This window comes from Bos indicus, chromosome 19, assembly GCF_029378745.1.
Source record: "Bos indicus isolate NIAB-ARS_2022 breed Sahiwal x Tharparkar chromosome 19, NIAB-ARS_B.indTharparkar_mat_pri_1.0, whole genome shotgun sequence".
NCBI lineage: Eukaryota > Metazoa > Chordata > Mammalia > Artiodactyla > Bovidae > Bos > Bos indicus.
In genome coordinates, this window is record NC_091778.1 from 39,641,935 (window position 1) to 39,659,017 (window position 17,083).

The following is a 17,083-nucleotide window of genomic DNA, read 5'->3' on the forward strand; positions in this document are numbered from 1 at the left end:
TTATAAGTAATTTTTAATAGTTGAGTTTTTAAGTACTTATTTTCAGATGTAATCTTATATTCCAGAACTCATTCAGACTGGAGTTCAACTGATTTTAACCCTTGGCTAGTTAGCATTGACCATATGTACACAACACATTTACAGTCTACGGTCTGTGACACTGGGAATCTGTATTACAAGGTATAGTTATTTTCCTCATAGAGAAAGGGGGAATGCTAGAAGAAACTGCTGCGTCAAAATTTGGTGGAACTCTGAAATCCAAATTTCTGCAATGGCTCCAAATCCTGAACTATGCATGGAGCTGGGCTGTTTGAGATCAAATCTATCTGATCAAGTCATATTTATCTGATCAAGTCATATTAATCTGATGTGCATGCAAGTTAGCCTTCTCATAAAGATGTTCTCATTTAAAACTCAGAACTGATAGGAATGAACTAAGTCTAGGCTCAGTGTTTTCCCGCCACTAGAATTTGATTGAAATACAAATACCACTACCAGGCCGGCATTCAGCTTACTAAGTAAAAGGAAGTCTTGGCTTCCTTCTCCTTTTCTTTTAGCATCCTGATGTCTGGTGTGTGGTAAGAAGTTTGATATAGGAGCTTAAGATCCTTAGACAACCATCAGTCTCTGATCTGCACATCACCTTGGTATGACTGTGCAGCAAGGTTTTCTCTACAAGTTAGTGATTCCCTAGCCAGAGAGTTCAGAGTCGTTTTCTCATCTGTATGACTTTTAATCAACTTGGCCTTGGGCACCTCCTTTTGAGTAAACTGATGGGTATTGAAAGCAAATGAAATCTGAAAAAAAAAGAAAAAACCATCCTACCGGGATAAAAAGCATAGTTGGCCCTGCTTGAAGAAAGTAGAGCAAGGAATGTTTCTAAGGCTTTTCTTTTTTTTTTGGCTTAGGCCAGTTAGGTGGCAGAACTCTGAGGCAAGGCTAAAACATTTAAGTTTACAATATATGCTGACTAGTTTTTAATAAATAGCTAGTGTTAATTCACCAACTGGTCTGAGTCTGCATCCTGACCTTGTTGGTTTGCATAGTTTGTGATAGTACCAAAGCTGCTGTTCATGCCACGAGGATTTTAAAATCCTAGTTGACTGACCAATCCTGCTGTTTACTGTTTTGCATAGCCGCAGATCAGGCTGGGCTACTTTGGGGCCTGGCTCTGGGACATGAGCCTATAGTTGCAGTTACTGCTTCAGCCCCTAGCTGAAGATTGGAAGGCTTGTTAAGACAACTGAATTAGCCTCATTAAATTCGTTTAAAAGGCAGAGCCCCAACACTTGGGTCTTTTCTGCCTCTCTTCAGATGAACTAGATTTCCTTGGTTAAAACAGCAACTGGAATTAGTAACAAATACCATGCAGCCTACTCCATTATATAGTTAGATTGGAAAAGAGCCCGCTTTAAGACTTAATATGTCTGCACATTCAAAAAGGAAGACAAGGATTTCTATCCTACTGATTGTGAAAATACACCTCTTCAGCAAGGGCCCATATTCTCACTCCACTGGCGACAACTTGTACACTAGATTTATGTTTTTCAACTAATTCAGGCAGACATGAACTTTCAAAGAAGTCCTAGATCTAACAAGGACTGGAACTCAAACCATACGTTTAAGTTTCACATGTATCCCCACATGCTCATTCTCTACTGTAAGGTTCAGAACTAGTGGAAAGAAGAATGACACCTCTGTGTGAGAAGTGGAAGTGAAAGAGGGGTGTTGGTACACTGACAAAATGACAAGGTGAAGGTCTGAGTCCCTTTCACTTCCCAGATAGATCAGGGATAGGAAAAAAAGGCTTAACCACTCATCATAATCAGTAATCAAACACACGGATTTTGCTAGAGCATGTCTACACTGGGTTATGAAAATGACTTCCAGGAAGGCAGATCCCAACCTGGTACCCCTTTCAGTACCTGCATAGCATCAGTGCCCTAGAACTATATATTCAGCCTGAGCTTCTGAAGCTGTTGCTCTAGGTCAGTCCCTACTGGATGAGTTAAAATAGGGTGGTGGAGACACTTTTCTACAAGGCACTTGTTTTTCCAGCTACTTGCCAAACAGACCTGAAGAGCAGGTCTGCTGTAGCTGTGGGTGGTAAAAGCAGGGATGAAGGCAGCCTAAGATAGGACTCCATGGTAAGTACCTCCTCACTCAGCGGCTGTTTTTAATTGTTCAGCTTTCCCCAGGATGAGCAAGGAGTCAGCTCTGAAGGCCAGATCTTGACACTGGAGCATGTCTCTAGATTTCTATTTTTCCCCTCGGTTCTGTGGGGGTTTTTTCTATTTTTACTGAAGATCTGTTTTGATACTAAAATAGCCCTGGTTTCAGTAGTGAGACCTTATGTGGGGCAGAGACTGAAACAATGGATCTGGGACTTTCCTGGTGGTCTAGCAATTAAGACTCCGTGCAGGGGGTAAGCGTTGGATCACCTATTGAGGAACTAAGACCCCACATAGCCTGGGGTTGGGGCGGGGGGGGGGGGGGGGGGGGGGGGGGAGGATCTACTTCCACTGCCTTACATAATTGAAGATGTGTGGGAAAATCAGTTTGAATAACACCTAGAACTAAAGTCAAGACAAAGCAAGCTTTTGACCCCTCCCCAAAAAGACACCCAGAAGTTTGGTCCCGAGGCCCACTCATCCCCCTATGAACTCCAGGACCTTGCGTCACTTCCTGTCTCAGGTGCAACAGCTTTCACAGGCCTTGCTTGAGTTCTCATATCTTCTTCCTGCCAGAAAAAGCCTTGAAGCTGGAACACCCACTCCACCTGCCAACAGCAAAAAGAGGTCAGCCCCACAGCAGTGCTGACCAACTTGGCCCAAAGCCGCAGCTAATCAGCAAGCTCCCAGACACAGCTGTACATCTCTCCATAAGGGGACATGAGGGAAGGGGGTGACCAAAACATACTTTCTCAGACCAGAAGCAACACTAGCAAAGGGGAGGTAAGGCATTTTTCTCTTAAAATCCTTAAAAAAAAAAGTCTTAAAAGTTGCAAAACCAAAGTTAAAGCCTAATTGTGTACTAAACAAAAATACGTATACATATTTCTAGAAAGAATACAAAGACATTACTCTGAATTTTACTTGTCACAGTTTTCTATATATTTTTGTCAGTTTTTCCAACTTAATTTTTAGCCTTTTTCCTTTAAAATCTGTTTTATTTGGTTTACAGTCAGTTTTGTTGTTCAGTTGCTAAATTGTGTCCGACTCTCTGCAACCCCATGGACTATAGCACGCCAGGCTTCCCTATCCTCTCTCAGTTTGCTCAAATTCATGATTCATGTCCATTGAGTCCGTGATGCTACCTAACCATTTCATCCTCTGCTGCCTTCTCTTTTTGCCTTAGGAAACAGCTCTTACTTGATAGGACGGACCAACCCCTTCCAACTAGAGTTGGGGCAGGAGAGGGTGGGAAGCCATTGTAAATTGAAACAAATTAAGAGCTCAGCCTTATTCCCAGAATTCTATTCCACCCCACAGAATAAACTCTAGTAGCAGCAGCAGCAGCATCACAGAACCAGGTCACACAGTGGTACATGGGGAGTTCCAGATCACAGGTTTCATGATGGAGAACACAGCCTCCAGCCCAAAACCTTGTCTGGTAATCTCACAGAGACTGCCAAGGGGCCGTTCATTACTTGGGCATTTGTAAAGTACCTACCATAGATGGGCATGAGGCAGTTCTAAGAACCACCTGGTACCTTAAAGCATTCACCACTTCATACCCTTTTGGTTTTTTGAGGGAGAAGATTCTGGTCACCTCAGCTGGAAAGGATTTCAAATGCCTTAAACCCTGGGGTCACACTGTCTGTTTCTCTAGTTCTGGGGCCCTGCTGTTACAATGCAGTGCTTGGAGTGTGCCAGTCCGTCCATCTCTCAGGTTTCCATCACTGTCGTCACCATGACTACACTCCAGCTGGCAGGTGGGACCACCAGAGAAGTAACAGCACAGTCAATGTAAAAATGTAGTTTGCCAAAAAAAAAAAAATGTAGTTTGCCTCAGGGGGACAGGTACGGAGCTGGGCCATGTGACAAAACCCGCCTAGCCCTATGACAAAAAGGCCAACGGACACTGAATTCTTCCTCTAAAAGGATTCAGCTGGCAAACCAAAAGGTAATAATAAACTCCTTTTTGCAAGATTTAATGCAGTATTTAAGACTTCATTGTCAACCTCCCCCCTCTTCAGCCACCTTCCCATAAGAGCTTTGCCTTAGCCACATGGTCAGTGCTCTCCTCTTGGGGCCTGTTTCCTTTACACTCAGTTTAAATTCAAAATAGGGAAAAACTGCACTTGAGAATGAATCATTCATTTTATTTTATTTTGTCATGTGCTCACAGCATCTTTCTTTCTCTCTCTCTCCTCTCCCTGGCAGGTCACAGAGATAAATTAAAAATAAATCTACAAGGAAATAATTTATAAAAGCACTTCCCAGGCTCATGCCTTCTATCCCTACTGCTCAGTTAGAACGCCTCCCCCTCCAAGTGGGGAAGAGAATCAGTGCTTCCCCCACTTGAACTCATTCCTGTTACTCTGGGGCAGACCATGCTCTAGACCCAGGCAGAGGTGGGCACAGCAGTAGGCAACAAAGACACTGGGGTCCAGGAACCACCTGGTCACCTTGGCGCTCCCCTCTCTGCCTCCCCCAGGCAGTCCGCCGGAAGCTCTTGCTAAACCGGGGTACGGAGAAGCTGCCTGTGGCCAATAGCCTTGCGGAAGGGGTACCCTCAGCCCCTCTTACATGCACTTCTCATTCTCCTAGAAAGAAACCCAAAAAGAAAGCAGACAGAGACCTCGGGACAGAGGAGAAAAATCCCAAGTGTTCACACGATTACACGGAGTCTTTATGGCAAAGAGAACATTTAGCAGCTTTGAATATTGGGGTATCTCCTTTTTACTCAACACAAGCATTCTAGACCCTATAAGTGAAACAGGGCTCAAACCCTAAAAATAAATCAAAGCGCAAGAAACTCTAAAAGGACTAGTTTTTGTCGTCGTTGCTGGGTTTCATATTTTTTGTCTTTCCAGTGACAAGCCCAGTTGGTAGGGGAGGCCTGAGGGAAGGGTCACTCCCCAGTGTTGTGCTGAATACTGCCTGGCTTCTCCACATCACCCCCCTGCCTCAGAGCAGCTCCCAGGAGGCTGCAGGCCCAGCACCCCAGCTGCAGAAGAACTCCAGGCAGCCGGTGAGGGGCAGGGGCACGCGGGCAGGAAGAGAACAGCGTTCGCATGCAGGCTCTGATGGAGATGTGGGAGCCTCAGCTCAGGGGTGACTGGGCACAGAGGAAGTTGGATGGCAGGGCAGTTGAGTGACATGCTTGGTTGGGGCTGCTGCAACACAGGGCCTGTGACCCTTGCCTGTTTATTATTCATCCTAACTCTTCAAGTCAGTGTCGGGTCCCAGTGGCTCCCCTATGACCAAAACCTCACAGAAAGTATCATCCAAGAGCTCCCCTTCAGGGATGCCAAAGTGCAGGGGCAGGAGAGCTCAGAAGCCCCTTTCAGAACCCACTCCGTGTTCCACCCCTCCCCTGGGGTGAAGTGGGGTTTACTCACACCAAATGATCTAGTCTCCCCTAAAACCTGATGCCTGGAATCCTGGCCAGAGCCAACTTAACCTGCCCTTTGATTTTCTTCCCGCTTTGATTTTTCTTCCCCTTCCTTCCTTCCCTTCCTTTCCGGAAATGAGACTGACTTTCTACTACCTCCCCCTCCTCTCACAAGTCCCTTCCTTCCCATCTGCCGGCCTCCAGCAATGCCAGCACCACCCTTCACCTGAAGAAAAGGGACAGGGGTGAGGGCCCTGTCCACCCAAACGGTCTGGCCACTTCCACCCCCCTCAGCAGGGGAAGCTGAACCAGACAGCGCCTGCCTCTTCCTGTCCACTGACCCGCAGTCATCCCCTCTGAGAAGATCTATTGGATAAGAAGGCATTAAAGTCCCCGCTGTAGGTCCAGGTCCAGGCCCAGCCCTTCTCCAGTTCCCATCTCGGTGAGCGTCAACCCCCTTCCTCCCCAGGCTCACTTTCTCCGGTCCTTCGGCTTCCTCTCCTGCCGCCGGGCCTGCTGGTCGGCCAAGGTGCGGGGAATGAGGAGGACGCTGCCGTCCCCGGCATACTGGAGCGCGTACTGACTGGGCGAGTAGGGCCGCCCGTTCTCATCCCGCAGCCGCCCAAACACCTCCTGGTACAGGCTCTGGACCTTCTGCTTCATCTGCCGCAGGGACCGGAGGAACTCCACCTTCTCACGCAGCAGCCGAGCTTTATCGCGCTGCAGGTCCTCCACGTCCCGCTCCAGGTTCAAGATGGTGTCCAGCTTGCGCTTGCGGCAGTTCTGCGCCGCCATCTTGTTCTTGCCGCGGCGCCGGATGTCACGGATGAGGCTCAGCTGGGCCTCACTCAGCTGGTACTTGGACAGCAGCTCGTTGAACTCCTCCACAGGCAGGTTGATGATCTTGTCGTTGGTAAACGGGATCTTCATGGCGCGGGCTCGATGCTCGTCCCGGCTCATCTGCTTGTCCAGGAAGTCGGCCTGCTTCTCCTTGCTGCCCTTCTTGAGAGTGCTGGGGGGTGGCAGGTCGGCGGAGTCGAGGGCACTAGGCGCCATGTTGTACGTGTGGTTGTGCCCAACGTGCTCCAAGTAGGGCAGGCAGGAGAGCTGAGACGGGTCCTGGTAGCTCATGCGGCAGAACTTGGAATACTCAGGCTGGTAGCCCACAGCGCCCTCAGCCTCTTCCAGATCCAAGGTCTCAGAGTCAGAGCTATAGCCAACGGCACCTTCCTCAGAAAAGGAGGAAGAGGCTGAGGAAGAAGCAGAGGAGGAGGAAGAGGAGGAGGAAGAGGAAGAGGAAGAGGAGCTACCTTCAGAGCTGCTCAGGGAGGAAGGGCTATGGCTGGAGTCCAAGGAGAGGCCTGAGTCAGAATCAAATTCCTCTTCGAGCTGGGAGGCCTGCACTGGGTTAAAGCCTTCTTCTATGGCCAGATCCATCAAGCTGATTTCATCCAGCATGGCTTCATCTAACAGACCCCCCAGCGGATCAGGCAGCTCAGGGCCGGCTGTGTCGTTGGCTGTGCCATTGAGCTGTGGCGGAAAGAAGAGCCCCGCCAGGTTGGTGGAACCAAAGGTGGAGTTGAGGCTGGTGGAATTGCTGGGGACCAGCGGAAGCAGCGTGGAACTGCTGGCCACAGGCAGGCTCTCCACCTCCGGGCTGAAGAGTGAGAAGTCCTGGCTGCAGCCCCCCAGGGATGCCTGATGCAGGCTGACATTCTGATTGATGGGAGTGTTGGGGGCAAGGCTGTAGTTGGTGCTCAGTGGGTCTCCTGGAGGGGCGTTATACAGGACTTCACTTGTCGATGTGTTCACTTCCATGGCCTGGGAGGAGAGACGAGCGTCACCATTCACTCTGTGCAGATTCCCTCCCCTGGTGTGGCTGGGGGCTCACACTAGCAGGCACCCAACGCAGGCCTGGCCGCCTGGGTATAAATGCAAGAGATGGGAAACCAGAGCCCATCAAGTGGGGCTGGGAGCAGCCTCAGCTCCCAGCCCCACTTGATCTACCACGCCTGGCAGAGATGGGTTCCTCCTCCCTGTGAACTTCCCCCAAGGCAGGACTGATGGGCTCCCGGTCACCTCTGGTCAGACTCCCCCATCATGGAGAGAGAGGAAAAAAGCTCCTAACACTGCAAAATCAGCACAGTGCAGAGAACACCTGGGCCTGCAGCGAGACAGCCTAGCTGCACCACTTGCTGGAAGACCAGAAGCATTTCACTCAGCCTCTCTGAGTTCAGTGTCCTCACCTTTAAAATAATAAAAGGGCTGGCGAGATGATGAGAGGGCCAAGTGACATGACAATGGCTGCAAAGGACTGCAGGAATGTCAGCCTGTTTTAATGCTCAATCTAGGAAACCCCTAGCCACGTGATTACCTGCCTGAAGGAAAGGAAGAAGGTGCACCTAGGAGGCAGGCCTGCGTTAGAAGCCTCAGTCCCAGGGCTGCTTTTCCCAAACCCCAATCCTGACTGCACCCACTACTGCCCCAATGAGACACCTGGACAGTGACATCTCAGTGTCCCCACTTTCCTTATCAATCACAAAGGTGTTACTCTTTTTTTACCCAGAAGTGGAAAAGCAACTGAAAATGAAGATACCCCACACAAAGTCCGACATGTTTGTGCCTGGTTCTGATAATCCTACCTGCATTTCCATGATGGACATGAGATCTTGCCACTGCTGTTCCAAATCAAATGGCGACTCTGTCCCAGTCAGCAGAGGAGACAAAAGGTTGTTCTGAAGACCTGGGGGCTCACTCTCACTAGGCACTGCTTCTGTTATGCTGGAAATGTCTGCCGGAAACTAGGGCAAAACACAGAGAAGGTTTAACAGAGGAGGAGGAAAGACCACCTTCTGCTTCCTCCCAGAGACTACCGCCTGAGGCTCTGTATCTTCCTTCCTCTGCATTCACCCCCAGCAGCCAGGACAGGGCCAACACCAAAAGCTGGCCCCTCAGGCAGCCGCAGAGACACACCACGTGCAGGCTACCCTGCTGGCTCAGTGGGCTCTCCCTAGAGTCCTGCTCACCTCAGCATTCTCCCCAAAGGGGCAGGTGGCCTCCAGCAGCCTAAGGCACTCTTCCAAGGACAGGGCTGTCTGGTCCTCCCCACCAGGCACCTGTGGCAACAGCAACTGTTAAGTCTGACTGACCCAGGCCTTGGCTGCCTGTGGGCCAAAGCCCCTTCCCCAGCCTTTCCAAGGGAAAGCCAGAAGGAGGCCTTGTGTGGTCGTAGGGCTACACTCTCCCTACGTCCCCAGCTGTCGGCTGGCCGCAAGTCCCAAACTCCAGGGGAGAAGAGAGAGAGTGGGAGGGTTCTGATGCGAGCAGACAGCCACTAGGTGCCCTGCCTCCCCTGCGCTGTTCTTTATAAGGTGTGGTCCCTCCACTGCTGTGCGGCTCTTCCACTCCCACTTCCTCAGCCACCACTGTGACTTAGAGATCCCAACCCAAGATACACATTCAGGCCCATCCCATACACACACACTACCTTCTCTAAAGAGAAGTTTCTAGAAGTAGGCAGAGGGGGGAGTACCTGCGCAGGGAAGCTCTCCCCAGTCTCTCCATCCACTAGCAGGTTTCGTGCCAGAGCTTCTGCACCCTCGCCTGGCCACGTGTCCTCCTGCTCGGCCCCATCTCGCAGTTCCTTATCCACATCCTGCTCCTTCTGGCGATGACTGTAGTCAAAAATCTCACGCCCAGCCCCCAGGTCAATATCCTGTCGCCAAAGGATGTCAATCAGATCTATGTCCTGAAAGATAGAGCACCATGACTTTAGCTATGGGGTCCAGGGGCCCCTCCCTGTCCTGTCCCTCAGAAGTCCCTCCAAGCATCACCCCAACTACTCCTGGGTGGGGTCGCTCCCAATCTACACCTGCCAGCTTCCACTGCTGTCCCCTCCGTACCAGCAAGGATTCATTCATCTACTTCCAGACACCAGCCTCCAAAACAAAAAGAGAGCTAGCAAAAACCTCTAGCATGACTATCACCACACTAGCCTGTGCACTTAGCATCTGGACCAGAAACACAGCCAGGCCAAAAGGCAGGGCAATCTCACCACAACTTAAGAAGGAAGGGCGAAGCAGAAGACACCTCTCATTTTGGCAATGGGAATCCCTTAAAACTTGGTTTGTAGAAAGATGGCCATGGCAAGCAAGGGTGAACTGTGAAGCGGAATCGCTTCGCAGTGGCCAGGCTTGCATCAGCCTATGGTGCCATTGTATTTGCATAAAGGGGTGGGGTGGGCTGGAGAGGAAAATCCCTGCATTTGCAACCACCTGATGCAACCAATGACAACCACAGGCTACCTCCAGCCCTTCTACAGCCATTCCCCCTTTCCCTGGCTGAGGCAGGAGTACGGATGAACACCCACAACTCTTAGCCCAGGCTCACCTCAAGATCCATCCCTGCTAGAATGCCCACTCTCAGCTGATCCCAGCAAGCCGCCTCAATCCCCGGAGAGCCTCAGGCGGTCAGATGATCCTCACTGGGCACCCCACCCCTGCCAAGGCCAGCCCCACAGTGTCCCCTCACACCAGTGCTCACTCCTTTACCACACCCCAGGACTCACTGACTGCCATCAGTCAACCCACTCAAGGACATAGCCCCCATCACCGCCCAGCCACAACTGCCGCCTTGGGCACCAAAATGCCTCCCTCCCACTCTACCCTGGTGCCTGCCGATCAGTTCCTGCTCCAACTGCCACCCCCATTGCCACCCAGCATACCAGCACACAACCCCAATAAATAAGAGACATTTGGATTTCCTATACATTCATGTGGCTGAAGAAACCCTGAATTGTTGCCTTCTGCTCAGGTGTTAAAAGGCAGATACTTTCCATAAAGCATTATTCTTAGTTTAGAGCTTAGACCCACCTCCCTAGCTCTGACCCGACATCTCTTTCCCACCGTAACCCTAATTCTAAGACCTCCCAGGTGTCTCCCACACCCCCAGTCTCCCCACACACACCAACCTGAACAGAAGCCCTGGACCCAGGAGCAGAGCGGGGCTGGGCCACCCGGTGACCAGCCACCAAAGAGTTAAGGGGCCGGCTCCCTTTGGCATGGCCCCCACCACTGTGAGAGCTGCGGTCCAGGCGGGTCATGGTCTGCGAGATGAGCCCCAGGGCAGCTGGTGCCGGGCAGCCGGACAGGGGGCTCCAAGGAGCTCTTGGCTCTCAAGGAGCAATCCAGGCTGGAAGGGTGGCCCCTTGCTAGCTCCGAGGGGCCCAAGGAGGGTGCCCCGCCCGTGCTGCTGCCTGGGCGGCCCAGCCCAGCCCCCCTTCTCCATCCTGAAGCAGCCCCCTCCCACCTCACAACCCCAGTTCCACTCAGGCGCCTGGCAGCCCCCACCCTGAGCTCACCGCAGAGGCTGCAGTGAGATGGGACTCCCACCCCATGCTCCGTGCTCAAGCTGCAGAGGAAAGCAAGCTCCCTCCTGGGCCTATCCTCCCGCTCCTCCCTTTCTCCCCCTTCCCATGCCCCCCAAACTTGTTACCTAGGCTGCAGCAAGGAGCCAATCCCCTCCCCCTCCCACCCCGCAGGTCACTGCTGAGGCTGCAGAGAGCCAATCCCCTCCCCCAGGTCAGCAGCTGGGCTGCGGAAAGAGCCAATCCCCTCCCACTGTCGTTACCTAGGCTGCGACGAGAGCCAATCTCCTCCCCCAAGTCTCCGCTGGAGATGCGGAAGGAGCCAATCCCCTCCCACCGCCTGTTACCTAGCTGCAGCCGGGAGCCAATCTCTGCACCAGGGCAGCTGGAGAAGCTGCCGCAAGGAACCAGCCCATCCCTGGGCCGCCTCCGTCTCCTCAAGGAGACGCACCCAGGGGCGGGCAGCCCCACCCAGCCCAGTCAGCCAGCCTGGGTGGCGCAGTGAGAGAGCCCGGGGGGGAAGGGGTGCCACTCTCCCTCCTGTCGCATCCTGCTTACCCAGCCCACTCAGGACTGGACAGACACTCCTCCTGCAGCTTCCCTGGGAATCTAAGTTCTTCCCTGGAAGTGGAAGGAGTTTTCCCATTCCTCCGTAGGACTGTGGCCAGTCGTCCTCAAGCCCAAGGATCAAAGCTAGGCTGGGCAGGAACCCAGTGCGCCCAGATCCACTGGGAACCAGGGGCTTTGTCACCCCAGAGCAGGCCAGACGAGAGGAAGCGGGAAGCCATCCACACACACAGGCAGGGATGTCATGGCGCTGGGCAGGCCTAGGCAAGAGGGAGACAGGAGCCTGAAGGCCAGCATGAAGGGTGCTCTGCAAAGTCCAGGACACAACAACATCCCCTGCCCCCCCACCCCCACCCCCCTTAACCCCAGCTGTTTTCAAGAGCATTCTCTGCCTGAGCCCCAGCTCACATCTCTAAAGCAGAAAATAAGACCCTGGCAGAATCAGGGTCACAATTCTGGCTTCCATCCTCACTGCTGCTCCCCTCGCACCTAAGGTCAGGTCAGGGACAGTATGTTCTCCACGGTCACAGACTGCTCCTCCTCGCCTGCTAAGAGCTGTACACAGGCCACCCCCCGCTCTGGGCAGAGTGCCAAGCTCAAGGGGAATCCTATCCCTGACAAGGGCCTGGGCTATAGCTGTCCATCGAATAGGCCTGGCAGCAGGGGAATGCTGCCACCCCGGGGATAATACCAGCTCCAGCAGTGCCTGTCACATGCTCTGGACCTGGGTATTTTTATCCCTGAGTTGCTGAGGAAATGTTGTTCTAGACACAATAATCCTCCCTTCCCCCACCCCCAGCCTGGGCCCCTAATGCTGACCCGTCCTCAACCTCCAAAGGGAACAGTGAAGGCCTGGGGTCAGGAAAAGAACGAACTTCACGAAGGCCAAGCAATGCCGGGCAGCGGGGTCAAAGTCCCAACCCATCAAATTACGTCGAAAACGTCCCATCCCATCCCAGGAGAGCTTCCTGCAGGAAGAGGAATGAAGCTATGCCTGCAGGGTTCCCAGGAGCAGAGTTCCCAAGCCCAGTTATACCCAACCCTTGAGGAGCTACCATGGGGTGGGAGGATGGAACAGGAGGCTGGGAGGCACACTTCTTTAGATCACTGTGCCAGACTGGAGCCCATTTGAAGGAAAAGAACAGAGCAAGCAGAAGAGAGGTGGCACTGGAAGAATCTCAGCAAGAGGCACCGCAAGGCAAGGAGTGCTCACAGCCCCCTGGCTCAGATAACTCTAGTCTCCCTCAAAGGAGAGCTAGTTTGAGCCAGCTAAGCACAGAGCAACCCTGACACCATGGACATTTGGAGCCAGGTCAATCTGTTATTTAGGGGCTGTCCTATGCTTTTTAGGAAATTCAGCAGTATCCCATGCCTCTCCCCACTAGATCCCAATTACACCTTTTCCAGTTGTGACAACCAAATCTGTTTCTAGACACTGTCACATGTCCCCTGATACCACAAAATCATCCCCAGTTGAGGACCACGGGCCCAGAGGAAGCCACATGATTTGACACCACTACATGATTTGACAGTCACTAACATTCAGAAAACTGAACTCAAGAACAGACTTGAAGGCAGGATGGGAGGCAAAACCTGGTCTGATTGGTAGACAGCCAAGTTCTACAGCTTCTATAAAGTTTCAACGTATCTCCACACCCTCTTCTTCCCAAACACTCCCCCCATGCACCCTTGCTTCAAGACTCAGCCCTGGAAAACCCAGCCCAGTGCAATCCCTCTTTCCCTAACAGCCAGGCAAGCAAAGCAGACCTTTTTCCAAGCTCCTTAAGACTGCATGGCAAGACAGGGTCAAAAGCAGAGTTCAAAGCCATCTTATCACACTGGTGGAGCAGGGGCAACAGAAGCCATTTCACACTCTTAAAGGCAACTGCATCACCTTCTTTCCAGAACAGAATGTCAGCCACTCGTCAGGAGTTCAGATCTCTGACAGTTCAAAGCAAGCTGACTTCAGCAGCAGAACACAGTTTCTCTTCTAGCTTCCAGCCCTCCCGTCCCTACTCCCTGCAGTGGGCCTTTAGCAAAGAATGGGAGCCTGGCCCTCTCCTGGCCAAGAATAACTATCTAAATCTACCCCCTGGCTCAGGCCCAGGAGAGCCGACTTATCAGGACCTTACAACAACAACACGCCTGACCACAAAGGAGAAGAACTTTAGGATATGTATGTGTGTTTTGCTGTGGGGGGAGGTACAAGGCAACAGTCCACAAAATATCTGTGTCTTAGCAACAGATATACAGCGCATCAAAGCCCATCACAACATGACTCCCTCCCCCACCCCAGGCCTCTAGGACTCATGTTGAAATCCAAGCAGTAAACACACAGGCATGTTCTAGGAACCTCCCACTGCCCTGACAGTACATTTAGAGGTAGGTCGATTCTAGTCAGACAGTCCAGCCCATTCCTAACCAAGAACAATGCCCGAGACTCCTTGGAACCTCTCTGGTTCTTTACAGGGCTTAGTACAACAACCATACTCTTTCAGGACCAGCCCATCCCACCCCCCAACCCCAGACCCTTCCCACCACCCCTCCACATCGCCACTAACCTCTTTGGTTAAGTCTCCACTGACTGGAGGGGCTACAGCTCCCAAATCCTCCAGATCTTCACTGAATCCCTGCTCCGTCTCACTTTCTCGCACCCCGTTGTCTGGGCCTGTCACATCCTGGAGACCACTGGAACTCTCGAGGGCGAGGCCTGAGCTGGGCTGGCTGCCAGAGACAGACCCCTCTGGATCCCGGTGGACCAGCCAGGCGTTAACCTCAGTAGTTGGCACCTGGAACCTGTCCAGGGCCCTCACCTGATTGAGGAGTCGCCGGGCAGTGAAGTAATTGTCCAGGTCTATGCTCTTGGGGTGGATACCATAGCCATCCAAGGTATTCCTCAGGTTGTGGAACTGGGTCTGAGTATAGGCAGAACTGGGCCCCAGGATGATCTCCCGAAGCGGGGGTAGCTGTGAGGTCAGGTAAGTATCCACGTCCACCCGCACCCCAATCAAACTGAGCAGAATGGTGAACTGGAGGAGTCCTTCCGTTAAGTATTTCTTCAGAGAAAGCATTGCTGAAGGACCAGAATGTTTATGTTTTTTGGTTTTTAAATCTTCTGAAAGACAGATCAAGGCCACTGCTCTGCTGCTCCAGCCAGCAAGTCACCCTCCTCAGTGCCAAACCCTGTACCCCACCCTGGCAGAACACAGGGGCTGAGCTCCCTGATGGCCTCAGAGGAAAACACGCCCCTTGGAACCAAGGCCACACTCCAGACCACATTCACTTTTCCCTTCTTGACACCTCACCTCTGAAAGTACAACTGTTGCTAACCCAGTCCAGGTCCTCGAGGCCCACGTGACTTACTGTCTCCACAGTCCACATACAGTCACTTCCTCACTCACATTAGTTGTCCTCTCTGTAGATTCTGCAGATTCCACCGCAGGCTGTTCTCACAAACAGCTGATGATTTTTTTTTTTTTTTCCCTCCTTCTCCTTCCTAAGGTTTATTTTCTTTGGCTGGAGCTACAGGCCTTTTGTCTTGGGTCAGAGTGTCCCGCCTCCTCCACGCTTACCAGGGGGGTTTCCAGAGAAACCTGAAACAGGAATCACAAAAGCAACGGGATAAGGTTCTATAATTTTCATACCAGGTTCAAGGCAGAAGGTAGGAAACATATTAAAAGGCCACTTTTATCTCTTTATTAAAAAATAAATCCAGTTATACTCCCAGAAAAACCACAAAATCCTGTACAAATAGAACAACTATGAAAGGAAGGTACTGCTCACAAGGGATCTCAATATCTGGATATTAATTTTGTGATGCTCTAAAAGGTAGCTCATTTTGGATAAGCAGATAATGCCCAGGGCATCCAAAATATTTTACATGTTATCTGATTTACCAACCCTCCCCCACCCCATTACACACTACCCAGCTTCTATTTTTAGCATCAGAAGTCCATTTCCTATCTTAACATAAAGTTTGTTTCCCATCTCTCAGAATAAAACTGCCTATAATTCTTGTCCCTTCAAGTTAAGAGGAGAATGCGTGGGAGTGTGAAAGGACAACACCACAGAAAAGAATAACACCTTTTGTTTCCCAGCTTTAAAATCTGATTTCTTTCCTATTACTTTCACATAAAAAAAAAAGTGGGGGTCCTGGCGGGATGGGAAGGGGCCTGTGACAGGATTATTCTGTCCAGAGTTTGAATACGCATGTTTTATTTTCATTCATGTGACCTTCTGATCCAAATTAGAAGGATACGGCCAACTCTTCAACCCAGACAGCCAAGTGGGGAGGGAGTAAACCTGGCTTTCAGTTCTCGTTTCTACTTTTGAGCTTCCATTAACCTTATAAACCAAGACATAGCCCTCTGATCTCCAAGGCTATGACCCACCTACCAACTTCATCCTAAAGGGAAAAAGACAAACACACACATACCCAAAGACAGACAGACAGACACACACACCCCTTATCTGGTTAGAGTAAACGTAACTGCGACCCAGAATTCCTGCTTACACTACCCTCCAGTTCTCACGCAATTTACTACTAAAAACCTCCCAAGAGCAATTAAGTTCCAGAAACAGGACAACATCCCTTAAAGATCGAGTAATGCCAGGTCTGAGCCCGGTCCCACCCTGCCCCCGGATACCCGAGTCCGGCTGGGACCAAGTCGCCATGCCGCTCCTGGCGCCTCGGCTTCTAGCCTTCTGGGCAGCAGCGAACAAGTGCTACTTTCCTGGCCTTGACCCACCGGGACGGCCAAACCCCACCCCGCCCTCCGCCCCTATGGCCCCACCCCGCTCCCAAGCAAGGGCTTAACACCACGCCTTCTCAGGCCCTCAGCCCTCCCCAGTCCAACCCACCCGGGAGCTGGAATTCTCCACGGCCTTTCGGCCCCTCCCTGCCAGGCCCAGGGCCCGGCCCCGAGGCAAACCCCGCTCGGCCGCCCGCTCCCGCCTCCTGCCCCTGAGCTCCACCCCGCCGCCCTTCACTCTGTAAGCCTCGGTCCCGCGGGGCTGCGCCCCTCCCGTTAGGGAAAGAAATGTGCTTGATACCCGCTGCTGAGCTCGGCGTCCGCCGCTGCCACCACAGCAAGCCCTCAGCCCGAGTCCAGGCCTTGCAGCCGCCACCGCCGGCCGGCCTAGAGCTCGCCAGCCTCCGCTTCCCTCCCCGCCCCCTCCTTCCACCTCACTCGGAAGCCCGCCCTCCGCGTCCTCCCCGAGAATACGTTTCTCCAATCAAAGAGCCGAGATCGTGGCCGTCGCCGGATGTCGCTTTGACTGATAGTAAAGAGAGCCCAATAACTGAGTATGCCTCCTTCTCCCTTTACCGGTTTCTCAAGACTGACATGGTGCATGGCCCAATAGGCATGTAAGCCCGCCCCGCGGCGTGGGCCCACCAATAAGTGGGGCGAAGGCCACAGCGCCCGGTGTTTGGGACCCCTCGGCCGTGCTTCGGCCGCAGGCGGTATTACAGCCTGGGCATGGAGTGAAGTAAACAGGCTGAGCGCTTCCAGTGCATTCTTTGACGGGTATAAGGGCTTAGGGCTGGGAATGGGAGGTGGTTATCACCGCCGGAGCGCGGAATCCCCCCAT

The 17,083-nt window shown here is 52.2% G+C and overlaps 1 protein-coding gene across 7 annotated transcripts; it reads right to left on the reverse strand.

The window, feature by feature from the left end:
• Window positions 1-4,303: 4,303 nt before the first annotated feature.
• NFE2L1 (NFE2 like bZIP transcription factor 1) lies at window positions 4,304-16,688 on the reverse strand. 7 transcript variants are annotated; one of them, XM_070773337.1, is made up of 6 exons: window positions 16,544-16,688; window positions 14,053-15,084; window positions 9,092-9,307; window positions 8,586-8,675; window positions 8,202-8,360; window positions 4,304-7,380 (listed from the first exon to the last, which is right to left on the reverse strand). In XM_070773337.1, the coding sequence occupies exons 2-6, from the start codon at window positions 14,560-14,562 to the stop codon at window positions 6,031-6,033; spliced, it is 2,325 nt and encodes a 774-aa protein (XP_070629438.1). In that variant the 5' UTR covers window positions 14,563-15,084; window positions 16,544-16,688; the 3' UTR covers window positions 4,304-6,030. The 7 variants fall into 7 exon arrangements, with proteins under 7 accessions (XP_070629438.1, XP_070629439.1, XP_070629436.1 ...); XM_070773338.1 differs by lacking the exon at window positions 16,544-16,688 and adding an exon at window positions 16,138-16,275 and having other exon boundaries at window positions 9,092-9,274; XM_070773335.1 differs by lacking the exon at window positions 16,544-16,688 and adding an exon at window positions 16,138-16,274.
• Window positions 16,689-17,083: the final 395 nt, after the last annotated feature.

Coding starts and splice junctions, on each gene's coding strand:
- NFE2L1 (XM_070773337.1), bottom strand. CDS start 14,562: ATGCTTTCTCTGAAGAAATACTTAACGGAAGGACTCCTCCAGTTCACC. Junction 9,308..14,052: donor GTGGAGACTTAACCAAAGAG/GTTAGTGGCGAT, acceptor TCTATCTTTCAG/GACATAGATCTGATTGACAT. Junction 7,381..8,201: donor TGTCCATCATGGAAATGCAG/GTAGGATTATCA, acceptor CTCTCCTCCCAG/GCCATGGAAGTGAACACATC.